Here is a 27,350-nt window from a genome sequence, read left to right as displayed (position 1 = left end):
GGTGGTTGGCCGGTTCTTGCACGCTCCGCTCAGGCGGAACGTGACAATGAGTCATGCATTTTCGTGCGTGCAGCCGTCGTTCATCTATTTAGAAGACGTTATCACGTCAAAAATGCCTTAGAAAAAATTTTAATGACTTGAGAACCATCGCCGAGAGAAAGATGTAGCTATGAACGGAGTGAGGTACCTTTTACCTCAAAATGTTACACTTCAGGTATTAAAATGGATTTTAGTTTTCATAATTGCTGCTAATTTTTTAATTCCCCCCCTTTTTTTTGGTTACTTGTACAATTATTGTTCTTTTATTTAGTTGAGTTTATTGGACATGTTTTGTTTGTGCCTAAAAACTTTTATCTTGGGTATCCTTCAACTATCCCTGATTTGTATGTATTTTATAGATCTTACTTTGCTTGCATTGCCTGTTATAACAGTAAAGGGTTGTTTTGCAAGTCCCTGTTGTTGTTGTTCGGGGCGGCCGCTAGCAGCGCTGGGAGCAGTGGCTGGGAGAAGGAAGAGGGAACTCGGACACGGGCGGGCGACCGTGAAGACGGTGCGGCTGGAACGAGAGATAGCACCACGGTGCCAGGAGCCAGGAGCCAGGATGGCGAGGCGAACGCGGTGATAAGCTGGTTTTACGACCGTCACAGCTGGGGAAAATCTGCGCAACAAGCAGTACGTCCTTCCATCCAGCTTGGCATGGGTGGAAAAAGGCCCAGGAATTATTATCAACAGTACTTAACCCTTCCGCAAAAGGGGGTGCCTCCTATTTAAGGTCAAGATGTTATATTTACAGTAATTACAGATAAACTTGTAGACTCTTTCAATTGTTTAACTTTCACGACATGAAAAATATATACGGCGCATATTTTTTTCATAATTAGCTGCCAAAGTTACATTTTTAAAATTTTTGGGTTGTTCAAATAAGGAGAATTTAATTTATTGCAAAACTGAAACTTTTTAGGTTTAACTGCAATGCCACTGGCTACTTCATGATATGGTTTGCATTTCTATCACAAAAACTCATTTAATGTTTCTTGGCTGTCAAAATCGTAACAAATTTGAGAATTTTGAAATGCCAGGTAAAATTAATTAATATTTTCTGAAATAAATTCAAACCATTTCTTGAAGTAGCCTGTGGAATTTCAGTTAAACCTAAAAAGTTTCAGGTCTGCAATAAATTAAATTCTCCTTATTTTTACAACCCAAAAAAGGTTAAAAATTTAACTTTGGCAGCTAATTATGCAAAAAGTACGCGCTTTATATATATTTCATGTCGTGAAAGTTAAACATTTGAAAAAGTCTACAAGTTGATCAGTGATCAATCTTAATATATATAAATCTCGTGTCACAATGTTTGTCCTCAATGGACTCCTAAACCACTTAACCGATTATAATAAAATTCGCACACCATGTGCAGTTCGATCCAACTTGAGAGATAGGATAGTTTAAATCTCAAATTATAGTCGCAATTTTAATTTATTGCGATTTATAAAAGCGAAATACCACTCACTGACTCACTCATCACGAGATCTCTAAAACTATAAACCCAATTGACTTGAAATTTAGCATAATTATTCATTTTGTGATGTAGACGCTCACTAAGAACGGATTCTGCGGAAATCCGATCCCAAGGGGAGTTTCGGAGGCAGGAAGGGGGGGGGGGGGTAATATATCAAAATTTCCATTTTTTGGTAGGAAATCACCATGGCAATGGCTGTTGCTTTGTTGATGCTTCATTCGTCTCTATGACAACGACTATTTCATTGTTAGTGCAGTCCTCATCACCGTTGAAATTTAGCTGGTATCTAAATATAAAAAATTACCCTTTTTTTTCAAGTATTTATATTTTACAGACTTGAAACTTCACAGTAATGTTCCTTATGTTACGCAGGATGACATTTTCCGAAAATTAGATCCCATGGGTGGTTAAAACAAGGCAACAGGATTTTGCATTGTTCATGCCTTCTGCGTCTCCATGGCAACGGGCATCGCGCGGCAGTGGCGTACCCACAAGGAGGGGCATGTATAATGAGCGGCGCAAGCGTGATCTGCCTGTAGACTGCCGTAGCGAAGTACGGGTACATCAGTTGTACGTTGCGTGCACGAGTCGGGAAACCATCGGTGCTATTCATTTTCTCTCCGGTACATTATACAGCATTGTAATAAATTTTCACTGATTTTTTTATTATTTACCATTACTGTAAATGGGTGATGTGGCTTAATTTTTTTCCATTAGTATAGCCGTGCGAAGCCGGGTCGGGCAGCTAGTACAAATATAAAATCATGACCTGAAATGGGAGGCACCCCCATAACGACAGAAAAACGTGTATGCGCAGTAAATGATGATCTCGATTCCCACGTGGTATGGGGGATATTACCGGAGAAATTACCTCGCAGTAACTGCGCTGACCTATTTGACTTTGTGGGAGTTTGAGGTTAAACTGGGGAAGATAGTGAAGAAGAGATTGGGCACGACTCTGGTTGCTGGTGACTTGCGTTGGTTTTTTTTTTTTTTTTTTTTAGAACTGTTTAGATAGTTGTTCTGGGAACGAACAGTTAACCGCTCAGTACATATTAACTGGAGTGATAACAGTTTTTAACGATGTTTGACGATGCAAACTACTTTCGTCTTCATTAACTTCCCTCGGTACTAGGGCGCTAATCGACGCGGCCGATTAGAGAAAAATAATCACCGACGATGAAATTGTTACTGAGTGTAGCCAAATAATTTTGGTTTATAGTAAGCAACGAAGGACAGTGTTTTTTTTAATATTTGGGTGGGCTTGCTATTTTCATGAAATGAACTACAACATATCAGTAAAGGCTAAAGAAACATACACATAGGTTACGAAATATGATGCAACCTTTTGTAATTAAAATTTTGTTTTGTAAACTATGGGGTTCTAAGCTTCTACACAAGTTAATGTTAATCAATCATCTTTATAATATAGGAATGAAACGTAATTTAATTAGTGAATTTTTCAGCTTTGCATTCATCTGGGCATTAACTAATTACATGATTCCAAGATGGCGCCCAAATTTCAAGATGGCGGGCACCTCAGTAATAATAAAAATAAAAATAAATAAACTGGAAGCACAATAAACGAAGAGGTAGCAGTATTACGAGATCTCGGCCTTAGTTTGAATTCAGTATACATGAAATAAAACATACTTTTTAAAAATCTAAATAATTCATTTATTTTTTAATAGTACACACATGACAGGTAAACAAATGATTGTTGTATGTAGCCAGCTTTCCGCAGTTCTTTAAGTATGGACGATACTTTCTCGATATGCGAGTAGTTTCCTCTACGAACAGATGCCACCAACAGTCTCAGGCGATCAACTAATATGTTAGGAACTTCACATGACATATAATCAATCTCTTCTACCACCATCTTCCTTGCATGTTGATAACAAATATTATTATCTTTGGTGTCTTCCGTTTTAACACCAACCTCAAGGTAACTTTCGTCATCGAGCCAGTGTTCATCATTAGCTTGATCAGGATAATTTATTTTATTACGACGTTTCCATCGTTTCGGTCTCAGGACATCGTCACAGTCCTCGATCTTGTCAGCTTTAGGTGATTCATCACAGTCTTTGCCTGTGTAATCAGCCTCAGAGTCACTGTCGCCTTCTTCGTAGAAGGCATCGTCTTCACCCAGATTACTGTAAGAATTCGATATCGTTGATGTCGAAGCTTCTTCATCGTCTTCATTCTTCCTTTTTAGGAGTCCACCATTTTTACAATTTTGACTGCACTCTAGCGGGTTAGAATAAAACTAGCATGATGGTAATGCACTCTATAAGACGAGAACACACACGCGATGATGTCCTCCAGCAGACTAAAACAAGAGGGTGGCAATGTCCTCTAGCAGGTGGTAGCTACTGGTAGCATGTACTGAACACAAAATGTCGTATCTATGATGGTCGTCAATGTCAAATACAAATTTCAAGGTCAAGGTCAAATTTCAAGGTCAAGGTCGAATTAAAAGGTCAAGGTCAATTATAAGGTTAAGGTTAAAGTTCAAGGTCAAGGTCAATGTTCACGGTCAAGGTCAAAGTTATATGACAACAGTCGACGTCAAAGGTATGGTGAACAGAAAATAATACTAACATGGCATCAGCACACTCTAGCAGACGAAAACAAGATGGTGGCCTCCAGGAGACGAAGGCAAGATGGCAGACATGACATTATACCAGCTGACGATATATACCTTGTTATTGGTGGTGATAGGTCAGTCTGTAGGTTGCTGACGTGGAGGAAGGATCTGTCGTTTTTTTATTTTTTGCTCTTACTGGTTTCGAACCAAGGACGGTAATTGATCTAATCAATCAATATTCTCATAAGTTAATTATTTGATGAATTTTGAACTATTTTCATTAAAATCGGATAGTAAATAAAGATTTTCAAGATAGCATCCGTAACGATAATGTTACAGTGGTGGCATAATTCAAAATGTCGGGTGTGCCATAAGACATTTTATTACTTTTTATTGAGAATTTTTTAAATACATTTATTAATTACTGGTTTGGGAATCAAACCAAGGACCGAAATCGTTTAAATAACTAAACATTTAAAGTTGACAATTTTTAAAATTATTTTTAGAATTTTTTCGGAATTTCTAGCATTGAAATTACGGATTTCCAAGATGGCGGTCGTAACGAAAGATGCACAACGTTTTTTTTAAAGAATTTTATTAAAAAATATTTATTTTTATATTTTAAAACGTTTTTCATTAAAATCCTATTATAAATAAAGATTTCCAAGATGGCGGACATGACATCATACTAGCTGACGATATATATACCTTGACATAAGTGATGGGAGGTGTGTCTGCCGGCGGCTTCCGTGGAGGAAGGACCTGTCGCCATCTTTTTTTTAACCTCGCCAGGTTCGAACCGAGGACTCCGATCTCCATGACGTAAGTGTACATTTAATTTTTTAAAATAATTTTTGAAGTTATACTTCTTTAGGCGCGTTATGAAAAAATGATGAGAGTGAAATTTTAAGATGCGCGCGCATCACTGTATCACAAAATTAACGTTGAAGCTACCGCTAAACCGCTCATTAAGTCTCGAAAAAAAGCTACCAACAAAATAGAACTAGAACCTCTATTAGTCGCGCATGTTAGCACGCTCGTCGCCTCTGATCACTGTTTTCATATTTATAATATTTATCCACATGTTTCTAGTTTCTACATTCACAACACGTGTTTTAGTTTCATACAAGTGCGAATTATATATGTGCTAATAAATTATATTCAGTAGTGATTTAAATTGAATATTTAGATTAATATTGTTTACTATTTGTAAATATTAGTAAAAAAATTGTGCTTATATACTTTTTCAAGTGCTCCAATATAATTGAGTTTAACTATCCGCATGTATTATTTATTGATATAAATTAAAATATTATTATTAAAAATTAATTGATACTAAATGTTATTGTATTATTAATGTGAAATATTTATAAAATAATTAAAATAAATTTGATAAAACATTTAATAAAAAATTTGTGATAAAAATTAAATCGAACATTAAATTAAAATATTAATTTTTAATTTTTATTATTAAATTTAATAAATAATAAATATTTATAAAAATAAATAAACAAATTTAATGAAAACATTTTGATAAAAATGAAAAGTGAATAATAAATTAAGAAAATAATAAATATTTAAAAAATGAATAAACTTAATTAAATATTTGAATTTATTATTAAGTTTATTTATTTTCTTTTAAAATATTTAATGATCATTAATAAATATTTAAAATTAAGAATCTTATAATATTTATTACAAATTATGTTTTATATATTTATTATTATCTAAATTTTATTTATTTAATTTTTCAAATTTAAAATGAACTTTATTGACTGTTTTGACTATCTTTTTCCAGCCCTTTTGTTATTTTATTGTAATTTATTATTTGCATGCAAACAAAACTATTTTTTAATGATGCCAAAGAAGTATAACTTCTCACGCGCGTACATAAGTACACGCACCCATTTTTTATTTTAATTTTATTATTAAATTCGATTATTAAATTTTTTTTATGAATTTTTAATTTTTTTCCCGATTTTCAAGATGGTGACCTAAACGGAAATTGCAACGGTAACGTCATAATCCAAGATGGCGGTCATGGTATCCTTATTCCTCTAAATGGCTTATCGGAGGCTTTAGACATGGATGCTTAAGCCTTTTTTTAGGACATTGTGTTCTTTCTAAGACAAAAAGTATTTTGAGGTTTTTCGAAATCCTAATTTTTGAATTGTGGAATTTTTTGAAAATTTTTGGTGGGGTATTTTTTTAAAAAATATGGAAATTTGGCTAATTTTGAAGGTAAAAGTTCAAAGTCAAAGTTAAAAGTCAATGTCATCCAATATAGCCGCCGTGACGTCACAATCCAAGATGGCGGACAACACCACAACACCACACCCAGAACCCTGTCCCCGGACATACTATTCTATACTACTGACGAGATATATGGACGTGCTGACGAGGAGTGTGTAATGCCAGTCGTGCTTCAAGTGAATGCAGCGTGTTATGCCCGACAGCTCAGACATGCATCACGATCTCCGAGACAGCGTATTTCGCGAGAGCTCCGAGTGCATACAGATATCTCCAACCTTAGAACCAACCGGTACTTTGATTGAAAGACTACTATTAATGTAACTTTTAATAATAGTTATTTTATTAAGTTTTGCTATTTATGAAAATTATTAATAATTCAATTTTGCAAATATGTTAGTGATAAATATATTATTAATATACTACATAGTTTTTCAATAAACGGCTTTCCCCCTCGGAATTATCTCTTTGCGAGCCTTGAAAATAGCTTCATTTGTAGGACCGAAGTCCTCAGTCGCACACGCGTAGGAGTTTATCTCGTGAGCCAGATTCGTGCGCACCTACGGGCCGTTTGAAGTGGGGAATTCAGTGTTGGCAGAGGTTTCAAGCAGCTTATCTTCACGTAGGTGTTTCGGGTCCCGTGACAGCTAGAGCGGCACGAAAGTCTGGGTCCGCTTCTCTGCGGGACCTTACGGGGCCCGCCTCGTCAGGGGTGTATGTGTGTTAGTGAGGCGGGATGATAAGTGCGACGCTCGATGGTATTTCTAGCGCGGTATCGCCTCTAAGCGCAAGGCTCTGAATTAACGAGTAGTCTTCTCGTCGTCACAGGATAACTGCGAAATTTTAGCGGTGACCGCAACATTAGGTATATGGCCGATTAATGAATATATAGGTGTAATGCAAGCCCCTTAAGTGCTTTTAATAATCTGTACTGGTTGTTTTACGCCTAAAAATTACTCTGAAAACATGCGTTTTAGCCATTTTAACTCTTCTAGAAATACAATTTGTAAACATGATCCAAAATTAAAAGTAATTTTCGGGCCTCAGCGTACTCTTATATGTTTTCCGTAAGCAGACCCCACTCGGATATCTTGAGTAGTTTTAAAATCGCGTTGTTTTTCCTGAAGCTCTGCGCACCGTGTGTGTGACCAGGTAGGCGGAGCCCTTAACCGCGATTTCAGTCTGTGGGAAGCGTGGTGGTCGCTGCCGTGGGCTAGTGGATCTCCTCGGAGCTGCGCTGTTTCCCCCACGCATTTCTTCCCTCAGTGTTTTATCCACACCTCCTCTCCTCTCAGCGTCTAGAGTCAACTCCAAGTCACGAGACATTAAGCTCATTTGTTCATACATTTGTTACTTTGCATCATTATTCAACAACGCGAAACTGTGCTAAGCCTTTTTCAGACTTTTTTTCCCCATGACTTGATGTAAACTTTTGGACATACGCCATTGCTAAGCACATGTATGTCTGTAGAAGAAAACTACAAATAACGCAAAAGACAAAAAACACAAATTAAGCAAAAAATTGCTGTTGTCAACAGGATATAATCACCACATAATATTCCATAACATATTTTTGTGCTGTCATCATTTGTGGGTTTTTTTTCGTTCTGTTAGTCTATTTTTCTTTGTTTTTCTTTGTTTGTTGACCATATTCCTGTTATGGAATATTATGTGGTGTTTATATCCTGACAACAGCAATTTTTTGCTTAATTTGTGTTTTTTGTCTTTTGTTATTTTTGTAGTTTTCTTCTACAGACATACATGTGCTTAGCAATAGCGTATGTCCAAAAGCTTACATCAAGTCATGCACTCCCATTGCACAAATCTTTCAAAGATAGGTACTATTTTTTCCCATACACCATTTCTGGTTCAACATTATTTCCCAAAAAAAATTAATATGGACAATAAAGGTGATTATTAAAACAAAGAAAACAAGCCAATGTTTAAAAATTAACATAGAGAGCACGAAAATTTCGGGAAAGGAATTAGAAAAATATTGTCTTGGTGTAAGTTTTTGGACATACGCCATTGCTAAGAACTTTTTCTGTTGAAGAAAAACTGAAAACTAACTAACCAAAAAGTTCTTAGCATTGGCGTATGTCCAAAAACTTACACCAAGTCATGCACTCCCATTGCACAAATCGTTTAAAGATAGAAAAATATTATAGCACAGACGGACACAATGAAACAGTTGCAACAAGAAGATTAAATGAAGACAAAAAAAGACCTTCTACATCACAACAGGCAAACAGACGAACCCAGCGATGACACTGAACAGATAATGTGGACAACAAAGCGTCAACACAGAGACGCATGGCTGAACTAGCAATGTGACAAAACAGATTACAACGAAGACAGCACACACGAACACAACAGGCTTCGTAAGACAAAATAAGTAAAATAAGCGCTAAATAAATATACATATCTTAATGAACAGAACAAAAGAAAACTTATTCCAGCCCAAAAAATATAATTACTAATTATTTCGTTTAACATGATAGTAACGTCCCTTTTTACGATGGTAATTTTAGAGTAGGGGCCACTTACTAACGAGATTTAAACGAACCTATGCTTAAGGCGTACTCGAACACACGTCTCAAGGAATTGAAATTAGCTTCGCTGAACCACAGACTACTGAGACAGGTAGTAAAAAATAAAAATGACATAAAAGATTAAAACAACGGCACTGATTTTGACGTGACTACGTCTAATAAATCGATGAACGCCCTCCGCACGCACGAAAAAGTGTCCCGTTACGCACATTGTTCCGTTACGCTGTGTACCGTTACGCTCATTGTACGCTTGCGCCGCATCTATCTCTCTTCCACTCGACTGTTTATAAAGTGAAGTGAAAAGTTAATGTGGTTTTCATTGCTTATTACAACAACAATTTCAGCAATAAAGGTTAATTATTCTTGCATTTTAAAAATCTGATTACTAGTATAATTTAAAGTATTTATTCTTATATTATTGAAATAAAAATGATTTAATTTTATTCATAAAGTATGCAATCATTTCATCAATGTTTTGTTATGACGTCACGTTAAACTATCGCCCGTAAACCGACTTTACAGACAGTTTTCCGTTAGCCAAACTTGATACTACCATACAATTTTTACGTTTTACTTAATACAGTTACCGCGTCTCTGTCTAGTTTGACACCTCATCAACAACAAGATCTTTAGAGACAGAAGCGCACAACACAAATCAACGATACTGATGAGAAAATCTGAAATGGCTTAAAAATGGAAACATGTAAAATCGAAATGTGGCTGAGCGGACAGGTATATGAGCCATGTTCATTTAATGATTCATGAAGTATGAGTTATTGTTCATTACATTTTTTTGTAAATGCAACATTGCTGGTTTTCATTGTATGTGAGAGAAACCAAGAGAATGTACAAGGAAGGTGCTACACATACACTAAGAAAAGCAAGCCAAAATCCACAGGATGCCGCACGTTAAATTCACAGACAGCACAGAGGATTCCGTTTAGTCATCGGTGGGTTCGTCTTTTTGTCGCTGTGTTGGCCAAAGTTGTTGTTTGCCTGTATTTTCTGTTCTTGTTAGAACTGTGTTCGCCTCTGCCGTAATATTTTTCCGACTATCCCTTTCACGGAATGCTCTGTGCTGTATGTGGATTTAACTTGTACATCCGCGATGTTAGCGTGTTATTAGTTGTGTTTGTGTTTTAATTTTTTTAGTACTTTTTTTGTGATTTCTCCATAACTTAAAGTAAAAATCCAGCAACGGTGAATGTCCCTAAAAATGTTTTTAATTACTCGATCCCCGAATCTCAGCGATGCCAGCCAGTGACTTACACGGCTGGAAACTTTTGTGCCGTTAAGTATCGAAAAATACCAGTAAAAATCACTTCGTGTTCTTCGTTAATTTGAGGTACTGGGTTAACATAATTTAAACTCGAACTCACAAGAAAAATTCCTTAGTGACGACAAAACCTTAAATACTTTTTAAGCCCAAAACAAACACGTTTTTTTTTCTTTCCACGTGGCTGTTCAATACCTACTGAACAAAAAAAACTCAGAGGTCGGAACAAACTGTAGTTTCAACGAAGTTATACGTGTGGAGCAAAGAAGAAACCCTTCCGTTTATTTGAGTTGCGTTGATCGTTAAAACGTTCGTTCATTTACTGCAAAATTTCGCGTAGTACGTCCGGAAATGAGGTGAACTATGAATCCACCTCTGTAACAAAGGCGTCGTGGTATATTTTAATTATCGTATTGTTTTTTGAAATGTTAACTGAATTGGCATCTTTCGTGCAGAAATAACTGGCCTGGGGAGACACACCACAACGCCGAAATACCACAACGCCGAACGTACAATAACGCCGAAAACCATAACGCCGAATGCCAAATTGACTACAACGCCGACAGCTAGAAAACTGCTGTGTACCACAACGCCGAATTGCCACAACGCCGAAATACATTAACGCCGAAAAATGACATTGCAGGACTGCCACAAAGGTTAGGTTAGGTAAGGTTCGCACACAAATTCATTCAGTTGTTTTTCATTTTGCTCCTGTGCCCCCTCCCCCCTCCCCGCAGCAACATTTTTCGGCGTTACTGTATTTCGGTATTGTGGTACACAGCAGTTTTCTAGCTGTCGGCGTTGCGGTCAATTTGGCATTCGGCGTTTTGGAATTTCGGCGTTGTGGTAACGACCCCTGACCTGGCACCCGATTGTTGTACTCGCCCAAGAATGCGTTCGGCTGACACGAGGCGGTCAGCTGCGCTGCGCCTACTGCAGTTATGGAGGTATCATCACGGTTCAAGGTCGCTCCCTGAAGCGCGGTGATGCGTCTCAGGCGTGCAGGTATCACGTGACAGCCTCCCCCCCCCCCTATCACCAGTCGTGACGCGGCTGGCTAGGAAGCGCTCCATGTTTACCAACACCGCTCAGATAGTTCCCCGAGGCAACTACTGCCGGGCTAATCGCCGCCGGCACGCCCCGAACGGAAGTAGTGTACTCCCGGTTCCTTAACCAAAGGAGTAATAATATTACATCGTTACATTACTTTTCTTCCGATGGTTCAAGTTCATTACAACGATTATTGACGTGACAACGTCTAATAAATCGATGAACGCCGGCTGCACGCACGAAATAGTGTCCAGTAACGCACATTGTCCCGTTACGCTCATTGTACGCTTGCACCGCATCTATATCTCTTCCATTCGATTATCGATTTGACATTTTCGAGGCACATTAAACTTGAAACACTCCCATTCGTTTCCTACTTTTCCTATCATCGTCCTATCCTTAACAGAATAACACAGATTGGAAGAAGTTAAATAGCAAACATGTATAAAAGTTATAGTTAAAAAATCTCTTCGTTGTAGTAATAAACATATTTGAATTAATGAGTGCAAATAAAAGTAAATTTATCAATTAAATTGTAGATTTCATTTCACTCCTTCTTTGTATCCATACAAAATAGTGATAATTCAATAAAATGATTCAATTTTATTCATAGAAGTATGCAATCATTTCATCAATGTTTTGTTATGACGTTGTCACGTTAAACTATCGTCCGCAAACCAACTTTACAGACAACCAATTTTTTTTGACGTGATAACGTCTTATAAATCAATAAACGCTGGCTGCATGCACGAAAAATTGTCACGTTCCGCCTGAGCCGTGCGTGCAAGAACCGGCCAACCACCGTGCGAGAAAATAATCTATAATATCAAACAGTTAAAGGCGGGCTTTTTAACTAATTGTTCGTGATTATATTTGAACAAATAATTTAAATTAAATTTGCAAAAAAAAAACTGTAAATAATATTTGAAAATTAAAAAGTATGCAAATTTTCATCCATGTTTTCTAAAGACGTTATCACGTAAAATTATCGTCCATAAAACGATTTTACAGACAACGCCCCTATTTTTTTACTCATGCATAGTGTAACAATAGTTAATTGTTTAATGTTTTAAGTAAAAACTTATTTAGACGCGTTGAACGATTTTTGGTAGGGGCAAAACTTATGGGTTTTCGTCACCGACATGCTAGTGACGTGTTGCGCCAGACTGGCGAATCGCAGCGGCCTGTGTACATGTATACGCATATATACACTAATACATTGTATATACTCGACTGTATCATGTGCGTGTTGGACTATTTTTTGGATATGGGTAAAATCTTGTGAGTTCGCGTCACCGACATGCTGTAGTAGCAGTAAGTGAAGTTAATTTGACCACGTGAATACATGACCTAGGTCTGACATCACTGGTAAGTCATAGCTAGGTAATGAATTTTAACGTAATTTTTACATACCACTGACATCTGTTGTGACTATAAAATGATGTAAGGATAAATGATATGCTGACATCGTACTGATATAATACCAAAATCAGTTTTTATGTACATTTGACGTAGAAATGATGTCATATTACACATTTAAAAACAAAGTTTTAAGTTTTCACATCTGTTGACATCAGTCCCCATGACTGGCTATCACTTTTTGACGTGAACACGTCTTTAAAATTGCTTCCATAATGGGAGGCAATTTAAAAAAAAAAGAATGCTAACAAAATCGGGGGATAAAGTTTGGTGTTGCAGCTACATATCTATCATCTCCATCCAAAATTTAATCACACCACTGGATAGCTAAAGGATCAAAGAATTCGTTACGCTAAGTGAGGACTGTGACGCATCGCGCGCGGTGGAGGGGGAAGCGCCGCCAGTTTGAGGTCATTTCGCTGCGTTTCGAGATTTCCATTTAGTATAACTTTTGACTCGGAGAAGCTACGACGTTCGTTTGAGTTTCAATCGTCAGCTCTCGTCAAAATCTATCGATTACATGTATAAAACATTATTTTAAAAATTTTACAGTGAATATATATGGTGTTAAAATATAAAAAAGGGGTACACGTCGTTTGTCCTAAAATCGTTTGTCCTAAAGCGTTTATCCTAATTTCGTTTGTCCTAAAAATTAGGACAAACGACTTTAGGACAAACGACGTTAGGACAAACGACTTTAGGACAAACGACTTTAGGACAAACGAATTTTAGGACAAACGACGGAACAGCTTCAAAATATTTTTACTCTGAGTTTTAGGACAAACGACTTTAGGACAAACGACATTAGGACAAACGACTTTAGGACAAACGACTTTAGGACAAACGACTTTTAGGACAAACGACGGTTCCAGTATCGATAAATCCTTACTCTGAGTTTTAGGACAAACGACTTTAGGACAAACGACATTAGGACAAACGACTTTAGGACAAACGACATTAGGATAAACGACTTTAGGACAAACGACATTAGGACAAACGACTTTAGGACAAACGACATTAGGACAAACGACTTTAGGACAAACGACTTTAGGACAAACGACTTTTAGGACAAATGATTTTAGGACAAACGACATTATGAAAAACCAAGTTAGGACAAATGACTTTAGGACAAAAAACTTTGAGTCAAACTATTTTATTTAAAAACCACAGAGCATGTGAGAACTTACAGTAAAAGAAAACGTTTGAAAAAATTATGTTATATACTGGGGAAATACTTTACATTCTATGTAAAAAAAAATTCAGCGTTTACGATCGTTACAATTTTTAGACATCTAGGAATAAAGACTACGGTTTCAACGACCTAAATCTTTTTTTTTGCCATCTTGGATCCGCCATATTTAAATAGAGCGCCCCACTCATTATGATGAAATTTTCTTCATGACCGCCATATTGAATTTTTCTGTTCCACTGGAGGCCGCCATCTTGGATGCCGTCGACTTTGTTTCTGTTCTTTGTTCCTAGATAGCGCCAGCAACGCTCTTGATTTTTTTTTGTTCTTCTGTAGGCCGCCATCTTGGATACCGTTGACTTTGTTTCTGCTGTTTGTTCCTAGAGAGCGCCAGCCTAGCTCTTTATTTTTTTTTTTTTTTGTTCTTCTGGAGGTCACCATCTTGGATACCAAGGACTTTATTTCTGCTGTTTGTTCATAGAGAGCGCCAGCATCGCTCTGATTCATCACATAAGGTCGATGTTCCATTACCTACCATAGCTATTATGGTCCTTATCGACATATAAAATTTAAATTTTTTAACAAAATACATTGGAAGCGCTGTGATTCGAACCATTGCAGCTCTGATCTCTAGGTTGAACAACATACGCCTTTAACCGCACGGCCATCGAGACATTTACCAAACTGAGAATAAAATAAAGTATATATAAAAATAACATGCATAGCTATTCGTACTTGTAATTTTTTTGATTTAAAGTAATAATAACACCACCTGTATTAAGACGTAACTGTAACAATTATCGTTACGGTCACAATCTTGAATATCCGTAATTGTTTTGTTAGAAAGACGGGAAAAAATTTAAAAATCATTAAAAAATTAATCAATCGAATTAAATAATAAAAATCTTAAAAAACACCGTTGCAATTTTCGTTACGGTCGCCATCTTGAAAATTCATAATTTTAATGCTAGAGATTCGAAAAAAAAATTACTTATTAGAATACTGATTATTTAGTTCGATTCCTGTCCTTGCTTCGAAACTATTAGAGCAAGAAAAAAAACAGATCCTTCCTCCACGAAGCCACCTACAGACTGATCTCCGCCACCAATAGCAAGGTATATATATCATCATCTGGTATGACGACATGTCCGCCATCTTGTCTTCATCCGCTGGAGACCACCATCTTGTTTTCGTCTGCTAGAGTGTGCTGATACTATGTTAGTATAATATTCTGTTCACCATAACTTTGTCCTCAACTGTTGGCATTGAACTTTGACTTTGACCTTGAAATTTGACCTTGACAGTGACATTTTACTTTGACCTTGAAATATGATTTTACCTTGACGACCATCATGGATCCGCCATTTCTCGTTCAGTACATGCTACCAGGAGCTACCACCTGCTAGAGGTCATTGCCACCATCTTGTTTTCGTCTGCTGGAGGACACCATCTTGTGCGTGTACTCGTCTTATAGAGTACATTACCATCATACTTGTCTAAGTTTTACCCGCTAGAGTGCAGTAATCATTTATTATTACTGAAGTGCCTGCCATCTTGATATTTGGGTGCCATCTTGGAATCGTGTAATTATTTAGCTAGAAATTCTGGAAAAAATTCCAAAATTCAACAAAAAATTCACTTATTAAAGTAATGAGTGATTATATCAATTCCTGTTCTTGGTTCGATCCTTGGATGATTAAAAAAATAATTTTATGGAAAAAATAATAATTATAATAAATTATTATCAAAGTCATAAAAGAGACTTAAAATCATCTATTACCATCATCCTTTAAACCATTACGACCGCCATTTTAGATATTTGGATTTATTGACTTATTAGTTCGGGAAAAATTCCAAAATTCACCGAAAAAATCACACATTATTTTACATATTGAATCGAAACTTTCTTTGATCTATGAACGAAGCTGAAAATAAATTTAATTTAAATACCAGAAAATTGTCAGGTTCGAGAAATAAAACACCGCAAGTACTTTTACAAACATAATATTTATTACATAATTTCTATCCTACTAAAGGATCACTTGCGAAAGCCAGCAATCTTATAAACATTAAGCCCTGCATAGACGCGAAAAAAACTAATTCTTAGCTCCAACAGCTCCAACTCCTCCAAATGCTCTAAAGCTCCAACTGCTCCAACAGCTCCAAATGCTCCAAATGCTCCAACAGCTCCAAATGTTACAAAGGCTCCAAATGCACCAAATGCTCCAAATGCTCAAACAGCTCCAAATGCTCCAACAGCTCAAAATGCTCCATATGCTCGAAATGCTCCAACAGCTCCAAATGCTCCACATGCTCCAACAGCTTCATCATCTCCAAATGCTCCAAAGGCTCCAAATGCTCCAACAGCTCCAAATGCTTCAAATGCTCCAACAGCTAGAATGCTCCAACTGATTTCAATTACTTTTTTTTATCGAACTTGACATGATTACATGCATTACTTTATTAGTATACATTTTGGATGTCAGTGGTGACTTTTTTACACCTTTTAGTTATAAATTTATTTAGAAATGAGATTTCGAGAAATGATAAAGTACATTTTTAAAAAATCTTAGTTTTCTTCAAGTTTATACACATGCAATTAATAGAAACCATTATTTTATGTAGCTAGCTTCCCTCAGTTCTTTAAGTATGAAGGATATTTCTTTGATGCTCCAATAGTTTCCTGCACAAAGCGAACCATGTAGAAGTCTTAGCCTGTCAACCAATATGTTAGGATCTTCCCATGAGGTATAATCAATCCCTCTGCTACGTTCATCTTCCTTGTATGTTTATAATAAAAATGATTATGCCTGGTGTCTTCTGTTTCAACACCAACCACAAGGTCACTTTCGTCATCGAACCAGTGATTATCACAAGCTTGATTAGGATAATTTATTTTGTGCTGGAAAGTAGGCATTACGTCACCTTTTTTAATTTTACTAAAATTTTACATTTTTTTCTGAAAATCTTATTTTTTTTTAAATTTATCTGGTTGTTAAGGGGGTGATTTACTCTTTGTTAGCCGCTGTACACCACGTGTTTAAACTTTGTGCCAGTGGACCGAAGACCCTTTTCCCAGGGGGCCTACATGATTTTTGCTGTCAAATGTGGACGTGGGCAGCCCAGTTGAAATTTCTCTCGCCTGCAGTCACGTCCCGAGTTTGTAATTTTATTTCTCTTCATGACCAAAATTGCATAGAGTGGCTTCTGGGCTGCAAGCTGCTACTTCTTAGAGGCCTGCTGAGAATAGCAAGTCTCGTCACGAATGGGTCTCCAGTGGACCTGTGTTCCCACCTTAGTGGCTATTTCTGTCCCCCCTTCCTCTCACGTCACCTCACATTTGTTCTGAGAAATCAAGTCGGGAGCAGAGACCTGACGTGAACTTAGCCAAGACGATGGGCTAATTCAAGGACTTTCTCCCTGGTCTTACAGAGACGTCCACATCTAGAGGCAGAAAAAGTAACCGCGGGCCTGGTCGCCAGCATGTAGAGCACACTCTCGTGATACCTGGTGGCAAGTCAGCTCACCGCCTCAATTAGATCCACTTTACGCCGCTAGAAAGCAGCACCGCAGCGCCATAAGGCACTATGTTTCTTCTCGCGGCCAGTAGAAGTCGATTGTTTGTTGCCTTCTGTACTTGCCGGTAGAGAGTGCGCATGTCTGTGTTCTTGTCACGACCGCCTCGGACTCCTTCGCATGTTTTCGGCTATGAGCCGAACCTTCCCCCTCTTTTTTCCTAGGGCCGACCACCCGATTTAATTAGTAGCCTTGACCGTCATCGCCAGGACTCAGTACTCTGACCTCGGCTGCTGACCACATCTTCTCAGCGTCCTCTGCGCTAAGAGGCTTTTCGTGGGAACGGCGATTTTCGGTTGCATAAAAGATGTAGTCAGTTGCTTAAGGGGTGTGATCCCATTTGTAAAGTAGCCAGGCAGATGTAGTTTTTAGAAAAAGTCATGTGTAGTTAAAATTTTTTTTTTTTTTTTATTCTTTAAAAATTAGTTTTCCTAACGCACATCCGCGATTTCATGGTGCACGTCATCCTGATGTCGGCGCGAGACACCTCGGAGGCCCTGTTTCCACACCGTGTTTGGTGAGTAATCCGTTTTTTCCCCCTCCCCATATTCCCGTTTGTTGGCATTTCGCGCCGACTGTTTATGACTGTCTGGAAGCAGGTCTAATTCGTTTTGAATTTGACTTGTGTTTCAGACAGGGTCCAAGTGTCTGGGGAGAGAAATTGCTCCCCGCATGATCTTCGGGACTTCCAGCTGATTTCCCCTTTTACAAGAGTTTTCCTCTCGGTCCGACGTCATCCTGGGAAGACCCGGGTGATATGAGCTATATATATTTTCCGCTTGCATGGAAGGAACTAAATTCATTAAAAAGATACCAGCAAGCAGTGCTTTAAATCCTCAAGAACATGTAAAATCAAGAAAACTAATATATATGTAATCGTTGGGAGAATCAAATTTTGGTGCTATACTTGAAATTTTGTTAATGTAATAATTTGTTTGTTAAGGTGTAATATTTATTGTTTTAAATAATGTAGGGGCTCCCCCTTAACTTTGATAATTACCAAGATCTTTATTATCATGTCGAAATAATGCTAATACAAAACCTCTTAATGATAAACCAGGAAAACCTATAGACCAAATTATTTATATAGTGTATTTATTTATCATATACCTTCTTCTACATAACGATCCACGAACTCCCAAGTTACTAGAGTGCAGGGAGTGTAAATTTTGTCGTGTTCACCGCCTCGTGTCCCCTCTGGTAATTAACTTTAATTTTCTTAATATTTTGCCCAGCAGTTTCCAAGGTGTTTTTAATTAATTTAAAATAATATATTTTTTGGGCACGAGGGGCGTTACAATTTTATTACGTCATTTCCATCGTTTTGATCTCAAGCCACCATCACTGTCTTCACTCTTGACCGCTTTAGGTGCTTCAGCACAGTACTCAATTATGTCAGCATCACAAGCTTGATCAGGAAATTAATTTTATTACGTCGTTTCCATCGTTTTGGTCTCAAGCCACCATCATAGTCTTCGCTCTTGCATGATTTAGGTGCTTCAGCACAGTACTCATTCATGTCAGCCTTAGATTTGTCAGCACAGTCATCGATCATGTCAGCCTCAGATGTGTCACCACAATTTTCAATAATGTCAGCTTCAGATGTTTCATCACAGTCTACGGTCTTGTCAGCTGTGGTTCTCCATATTTCACATTTTCATGGAGACGACTAAATATTGATGTAAATATATTTTCATTTCTAATGAGGTTTCTACTTTCTTCGTTTTTTTTTTTTTTTTTGAAATTATTGTCTTGATATATATCAGTGTTTTTAGCATTAGCTTTTATACATTCTTCATAATCATTATTGTCGTTTAATATTCTGCCTTTGTTCCTCTTCCACGATGTTGAAACACAGTCTTCGTTATCTTTATTCATCTTAGTTATACAGTTCTTGCAATGTATATCCAAGTAATATCTTCAACCAAAGGATTTATGACACTGACTGCAATTATATGGTTTTTGACAAGGACCCAAATTAAACTCCTTCTCTCATGTCGTTTAGCATTCTTTCTCAAGGTAAACATCTTGCTGCAGTATCTACAGCGATGTAGTTTTGATACAGCTACAGGCAACGAACCAGGATACTTGTTAGATTCTGCGACTAATGGCAGATGCAAACTAGGAGTTTTAAATTAAAACCATTACTTAAATAGAATTTTTTAAATATTTCGTCAGCGAGAGTTAAATTATCTCATGCAAAAGTACTGGTTGTAAGTAGTTATTCTTTTCAACAACAGATTATGCCACATGTTGCTGCAGGTAAATAATATTTATTTCTTTTATGCGGGATGCGGATGTTCACTAACGATCGCAAAAGAATGACGCCCCCGTAAGCCCCAAGGGAGAGTCGCAAACCGCGAACAAGTGCCGGGAATTACCTGGTATAGTGTATCGCCATCCGACATATCAGAAAAAAATAAGGTTACGGCACACAGTTCACCAAACCTCTCAGCAATCAACACGGGTATAAAAAAAACAGGGCTTAAATTAAACAGCGAAAGAAAGGGATTTGCTTGAGAAAGCACAACTTTTGCGGCAAGTACGACAAAACATTATTTATTAATCTGAACCTCTGAAATCAAACTATTACAAGAATTAAAAGAATATAAGCATTCGCCGGTACATATTAACTAAATCGGGCCCGATGCTATATACTATATATATATATATATATTCATACCCAGCACATGATAAGGAAATATAAAAATCCCCTAAACTTAACATCAGTTACAATAGACACCTTATAGTGATTTAAAATCTCTGATAAACCAAGTTCGAGCTAGTTAACACCTTCCTTGTTACGCGACATGCTCAATTGTTCGGGGGACGGGTACCCTTAAAACGTTCAACGCGAGTCTCTACCATTTGAATTTCATCATAAGTTTCAATTATTTACTTCACGTGTCCATATCATAAAGTTGTTAAATGTGGCTGGGGAGAAACAGACCTCCGACGTAAAATAACACTCTCAGGCTTGACGTAATTATTTCTGCCACCAATCTCTTGCAGCATAACCCCGTTGCACAAGGGGAATCACAAGGGAAGTCACTCACGTATCGGCTCGTCGTCTCCGTTGGATTAGCGAATCCTCGCTAAACCCCACTGGTCCTCAGGCCAGTCGGTGCTGACGGCTATACTAGCCGGAAGGAGCCTCGTTCCACCGCGATAGTACCGCGACTATCTTCTTGACGAGCTTTACAGCTACTCTTCCACACAGATACCAACGAGTTATTCTGCTGCCCAAGCCGGCCCCACACTCGCAAAAGTCATTTTTTGCGAGGCCTCTTCCGCGGACCACCTCACACACCGGCCCGTCGTCCAGAACAGCTGATCGCCTGCCTCCCCTCCCTTCCTTCAAAGAAGGGAGGGGAAAAAGTCTGCCTCCCTCGCGCGCATGCGCGCTGTGCTCGTGATTTGTTTCATTTTACCCCGATCACCACTTGTCCAACTTTGCTATGTCGCATTAATAATTAAAATAGTTTTATACAAATATATAACTACATTATAAATATAACTAATAAACACAATTAATTAATGATATTCTCACTAACTGTTACCAGGTGCTCCCGGGCGACACTAGCGCTGAAAAACGTTACCAATATTTCAAAAATACCGCCGTACGGATAACACCAATACTCAAATAAACTATACTAAAGGAAAACTATAATATAAACTTCCTTTTAATTTCCTTGTAAAACGGTACCCCGAGAAAGGGGTACAAGAAGGATGGCTTTGCTAGACTCAAAGGAGAAGGAAGTTTGTTCATCCAGTTAGTGTTTCTCAGATTTCTCAGGGCATATTATTATTTGACTGAATAATGATTTTTTTTTTAAATTCCACCTGATAAAAATATTGCAAGTGGTGATTTAGTAGCAGAAATTCACTTATTAAATTTAACCTTGAATATAATGACATGACTCATTAAAAGTAAAACTCCTTCATGGAGAGATTGGTTTCTCATAAATAACCAGAATCCCTTTGAGAAACCACAGGAATGATCGCAAGCACACGGAAAAAACCATCACAATATTGACAAGAATAATTAGGAGCACACGGAGAACACCATCAAAATATTGACAACGATAATCGGGAGCACACAGAGAAAACCACCACACATTTTCTTTCATAAATTACAAAAAAAAATTAATAAAATTAAACAAAAATTACAAAATATACAAAAACTGATTCTGGCTTGGACTAGAACTCTATCTTTTCTCAATAATGAGAATTTCATAAGCTAGCAGAATCAGTTTTTTTATATTTTGTAATTTTTGTTTAATTTTTTTTTGTAATTTATCAAAGAAAATGTGTGGTGGTTTTCTCCGTGTGCTCCCGATTATCCATGTCAATATTATGATGGTTTTCTCCATGTGCTCCTAATTATTCTTGTCAATATTTTGATGGTTTTTTCCGTGTGCTTGCGATCATTCCTATGGTTTCTCCAAGTGCTTCTGATTATTTCTGAGAAACCGATCTATCCATGAAGGAGTTTTACTTTTAATGAGACAAGTCATTATATTCAGGGTTAAATTTAATTAGTGAATTTCTGCTACTAAATCACCACTTGCAATATTTTTATCAGTTGGAATTTAAAAAAATCATTATTCAGTCAAATAATAATATGCCCTGAGAAATCTGAGAAACACTAACTGGATGAACAAACTTCCTTCTCCTTGGAGTCTAGCAAAGCCATCCTTCTTTTGCGATCGTAAGTGAACATCCGCAACCCGCATAAAAGAAATAAATATTATTTACCTGCAGCAACACGTGGCATCATCTGTTGTTGAAAAGCATAACTATTTACAACCAGTACTTTTGCATGAGATAATTTAACTCTCGATGACGAAATATTTAAAAAATTCTATTTAAGTAATGGTTTTAATTTAAAACTCTTAGTTTGCATCTGCCATTAGTCGCAGAATCTAACATGTACCCTGATTCGTTGCCTGTAGCTGTATCAAAACGACATCACTGTAGATACTGCAGCAAGATGTTTACCTTGAGAAAGAATGCTAAACGACATGAGAGAAGGAGTTTAATTTGGGTCCTTGTCAAAAACCATATAATAGCAGTCAGTGTCATAAATCCTTTGGTTGAAGATATTACTTGGATAGACATTGCAAGAACTGTATAACTAAGATGAATAAAGATAACGAAGACTGTGCTCCAACATCGTGGAAGAGGAACGAAGGCAGAATATTAGACGACAATAATGATTATGAAGAATGTAAAAAAGCTTATGCTAAAAACACTGATATATATCAAGACAATAATTTCAAAAAAAAAAAAAAAAAACGAAGAAAGTAGAAACCTCATTAGAAATGAAAATATATTTACATCAATATTTAGTCGTCTCCATGAAAATGTGAAATATGGAGAACCACAGCTGACAAGACCGTAGACTGTGATGAAACATCTGAAGCTGACATTATTGAAGATTGTGGTGACACATCTGAGGCTGACATGATCGATGACTGTGCTGACAAATCTAAGGCTGACATGAATGAGTACTGTGCTGAAGCACCTAAATCATGCAAGAGCGAAGACTATGATGGTGGCTTGAGACCAAAACGATGGAAACGACGTAATAAAATTAATTTCCTGATCAAGCTTGTGATGCTGACATAATTGAGTACTGTGCTGAAGCACCTAAAGCGGTCAAGAGCGAAGACAGTGATGGTGGCTTGAGATCAAAACGATGGAAATGACTTAATAAAATTGAAACGCCCCTCTTGCCCGAAAAATATATTATTTTAAATTAATTAAAAACACCTTGGAAACTGCTGGGCAAAATATTAAGAAAATTAAAGTTAATTACCAGAGGGGACACGAGGCGGTGAACAAGACCAAATTTACACTCCCTGCACTCTAGTTACTTGGGAGTTCGTGGATCGTTATGTAGAAGAAGGTATATGATAAATAAATACACTATATAAATAATTTGGTCTATAGGTTTTCCTGGTTTATCATTAAGAGGTTTTGTTTTAGAATTATTTCGACATGATAATAAAGATCTTGGTAATTAACAAAGTTAAGGGGGAGCCCCTACATTATTTAAAACAATACATATTACACCTTAACAAACAAATTATTACATTAACAAAATTTCAAGTATAGCACCAAAATTTGATTCTCCCAACGATTACATATATATTAGTTTTCTTGATTTTACATGTTCTTGAGGATTTAAAGCACTGCTCGCTGGTATCTTTTTAATGAATTTAGTTCCTTCCATGCAAGCGGAAAATATATATAGCTCATATCACCCGGGTCTTCCCAGGATGACGTCGGACCGAGAGGAAAACTCTTGTAAAAGGGGAAATCAGCTGGAAGTCCCGAAGATCATGCGGGGAGCAATTTCTCTCCCCAGAAACTTGGACCCTGTCTGAAACACAAGTCAAATTCAAAACGAATTAGACCTGCTTCCAGACAGTCATACACATTCGGTGCGAAAGGCCAACAAATGGGAATATGGGGAGGGGGAAAAAACGGATTACTCACCAAACAGGGTGTAGAAACAGGGCCTCTGTGGTGTCTCGCGCAAAAATCAGGATGACGCGCACCGAGAAATCGCGGATGTGCGTTAGGAAAACTAATTTTTAAAGAATAAAAAAAATAAAAATTTTAATTACACATGACTTTTTCTAAAAACTACATCTGCCTGGCTACTGTACAAATGGGATCACATCCCTTAAGCAACTGACTACATCTTTTATACAACCGAAAATCGCAGTTCCCGCGAAAAGCCTGTTAGCGCAGAGGACGCCGAGAAGACGTGGGCAGAAGCCGAGGTCAGATTACTGAGTCCTGGCGATGACGGTCAAAGCTACTAATTAAATCGGGTGGTCGGCCCTAGGAAAAAAGAAGGGAAGGTTCGGCTCATGGCCGAAAACATGCGAAGGAGTCCGAGGCGGACGTGACAAGAACACAGACATACGCACTCTATACTGGCAAGTACAGAAGGCAACAAACAATCGACTTCTATTGGCCGCGAGAAGAAACATAGTGCCTTATGGCGCTGCGGTGCCGCTTTCTAGCGGCGTAAAGTGGAACTAATTGAGGCGGTGTGCTGACTAGCCACCAGGTGTCAAGAGGGTGTGCTATACACGCTGGCTACCAGGCACGCGATTACTTTTTCTGCCGCTAGATGTCGTGGACGTCTCTGTAAGACCAGGGAGAAATCCTTGAATTAACCCATCGTCTTGGCTAAGTTCACGTCAGGTCACTGCTCCCGACTTGATTTCTCAGAACAAATGTGAGGTGGAGTGAGAGGAAGGGAGGACAGAAATAGCCACTAAGGTGGGAACACAGGTCCACTGGAGACTCATTCGTGACGAGACTTGCTATTCTCAGCAGGCCTCTAAGAAGTAGCAGCTTGCAGCCCAGAAGCCACTCTATGCAATTTTTGTCAGGAAGAGAAATAAAATTACAAACTCGGGACGTGACTGCAGGCGAGAGAAATTTCAACTGGGCTGCCCACGTCCACATTTGACAGCAAAATATCAGATAGGCCCCCTGGGAAAGGGGTCTTCGGTCCACTGGCACAAAGTTTAAACACGTGGCGTACACCGGCCTAACAAAGAGTAAATCACCCCCTTAACAACCAGATAAATTTAAAAAAAATAAGATTTCCAAAAAAAATATTAAAATTATAGAAAAAAAAGGTGACGAAATGCCTAATTTCCGGCACCAAATAAATTATCCTAATCAAGCTTGTGATAATCACTGGTCGATGACGAAAGTGACCTTGTGGTTGGTGTTGAAACAGAAGACACCAGGGATAATCATTTTTATTATAAACATACAAGGAAGATGAACGTAGCAGAGGGATTGATTATACCTCATGGGAAGATCCTAACATATTGGTTGACAGGCTAAGACTTCTACATGGTTCGCTTTGTGCAGGAAACTATTCGAGCATCAAAGAAATATCCTTCATACTTAAAGACTGAGGGAAGCTGGCTACATAAAATAATGGTTTCCATTAATTGCATGTGTACATGAAGAAAAATTAAGATTTTTTTAAAAATGTACTTTATTATTTCTCGAAAGCTCATATCTAAATAAATTTATAACTAAAAGGTGTAAAAAAGTCACCACTGACATCCAAAATCTATATTAATAAAGTCATGCATGTAATCATGTCAAGTTCGATAAAAAAATGTACTTGAAATCAGTTGGAGCATTTGGAACTGTTGGAGCAGTTGGAGCATTTGTAGCATTTGGAGCATTTGGAGAATTTGGAGCATTTGGAGCTGTTGGAGCATTTGGAGCATGTGGAGCATTTGGAGCTGTTGGAGCATTTGGAGCATTTGGTGCATTTGGAGCCTTTGTAGCATTTGAAGCTGTTGGAGCATTTGGAGCATTTGGAGCCTCTGGAGCTGTTGGAGCTGTTAGAGCATTTGGAGCAGTTGGAGCTGTTGGAGCTAAGAATTTGTCGTTTCACGTCTATGCAGGGCTTAATGTTTATAAGATTGCTGGTTTCGCAAGTGATCCTTTAGTAGGATAGAAATAATGTAATAAAAATTATGTTTGTAAAAGAACTTGCGGTGTTTTATTTCTCGAAGCTGGCATTTTTCTGGTATTTTAATCAAATTTATTTTCAGCTTCGTTCATAGATCTAAGAAAGTTTCGATTCAATATGTAAAATAATGTGTGATTTTTTCGGTGAATTTTGGAATTTTTCCCGAACTAATAAGTCAATAAATCCAAATATCTAAAATGGCGGTCGTAATGGTTTAAAGGATGATGGTAATAGATGATTTTAAGTCTCTTTTAGTACTTTGATAATAATTTATTATAATTATAATTTTTCCATAAAATTATTTTTTTGCATCATCCAAGGATCGAACCAAGAACAGGAATTGATATAATCAATCATTACTTTAATGAGTGAATTTTTTGATGAATTTTGTAATTTTAACCAGAATTTCTAGCTAAATAATTACACGATTCCAAGATGGCGCCCAAATTTCAAGATGGCAGGCAATTCAGTAATAATAAATGATTACTGCACTCTAGCGGGTAAAACTTAGACAAGTATGGTGGTAATGTACTCTATAAGACGAGTACACGCACAAGATGGTGTCCTCCAGCAGACGAAAACAAGATGGTGGCAATGACCTCTAGCAGGTGGTAGCTCCTGGTAGCATGTACTGAACGAGAAATGGCGGATCCATGATGGTCGTCAAGGTAAAATCATATTTCAAGGTCAAAGTAAAATGTCACTGTCAAGGTCAAATTTCAAGGTCAAAGTCAAAGTTCAATGCCAACAGTTGAGGACAAAGTTATGGTGAACAGAATATTATACTAACATAGTATCAGCACACTCTAGCAGACGAAAACAAGATGGTGGTCTCCAGCGGATGAAGACAAGATGGCGGACATGTCGTCATACCAGATGATGATATATATACCTTGCTATTGGTGGCGGAGATCAGTCTGTAGGTGGCTTCGTGGAGGAAGGATCTGTTTTTTTTCTTGCTCTAATAGTTTCGAAGCAAGGACAGGAATCGAACTAAATAATCAGTATTCTAATAAGTAATTTTTTTTTTCGAATCTCTAGCATTAAAATTATGAATTTTTAAGATGGCGACCGTAACGAAAATTGCAACGGTGTTTTTTAAGATTTTTATTATTTAATTCGATTGATTAATTTTTTAATGATTTTTAAATTTTTTCCCGTCTTTCTAACAAAACAATTACGGATATTCAAGATTGTGACCGTAACGATAATTGTTACAGTTACGTCTTAATACAGGTGGTGTTATTATTACTTTAAATCAAAAAAATTACAAGTCCGAATAGCTATGCATGTTATTTTTATATATACTTTATTTTATTCTCAGTTTGGTAAATGTCTCGATGGCCGTGCGGTTAAAGGCGTATGTTGTTCAACCTAGAGATCAGAGCTGCAATGATTCGAATCA

At 37.4% G+C, this 27,350-nt stretch overlaps 1 protein-coding gene across 1 annotated transcript in view; it reads right to left on the bottom strand.

Moving 5' to 3' along the window:
- Window positions 1-478: 478 nt before the first annotated feature.
- The window catches only part of LOC134529937 (EZH inhibitory protein-like), a 54,745-nt gene continuing 27,873 nt past the window's right edge, over window positions 479-27,350 (bottom strand). The window contains exon 7 of the mRNA XM_063364485.1: window positions 479-556. Within this exon, the coding sequence (XP_063220555.1) occupies window positions 479-556 (78 nt within the window). The remainder of the gene's footprint in view (window positions 557-27,350) is intronic.

The sequence above is a fragment of the Bacillus rossius genome, chromosome 2, assembly GCF_032445375.1.
Source record: "Bacillus rossius redtenbacheri isolate Brsri chromosome 2, Brsri_v3, whole genome shotgun sequence".
NCBI lineage: Eukaryota > Metazoa > Arthropoda > Insecta > Phasmatodea > Bacillidae > Bacillus > Bacillus rossius.
The sequence above is the reverse complement of the archived record's forward strand: the minus strand, read 5'-3'. Positions and strand labels throughout refer to the sequence as shown.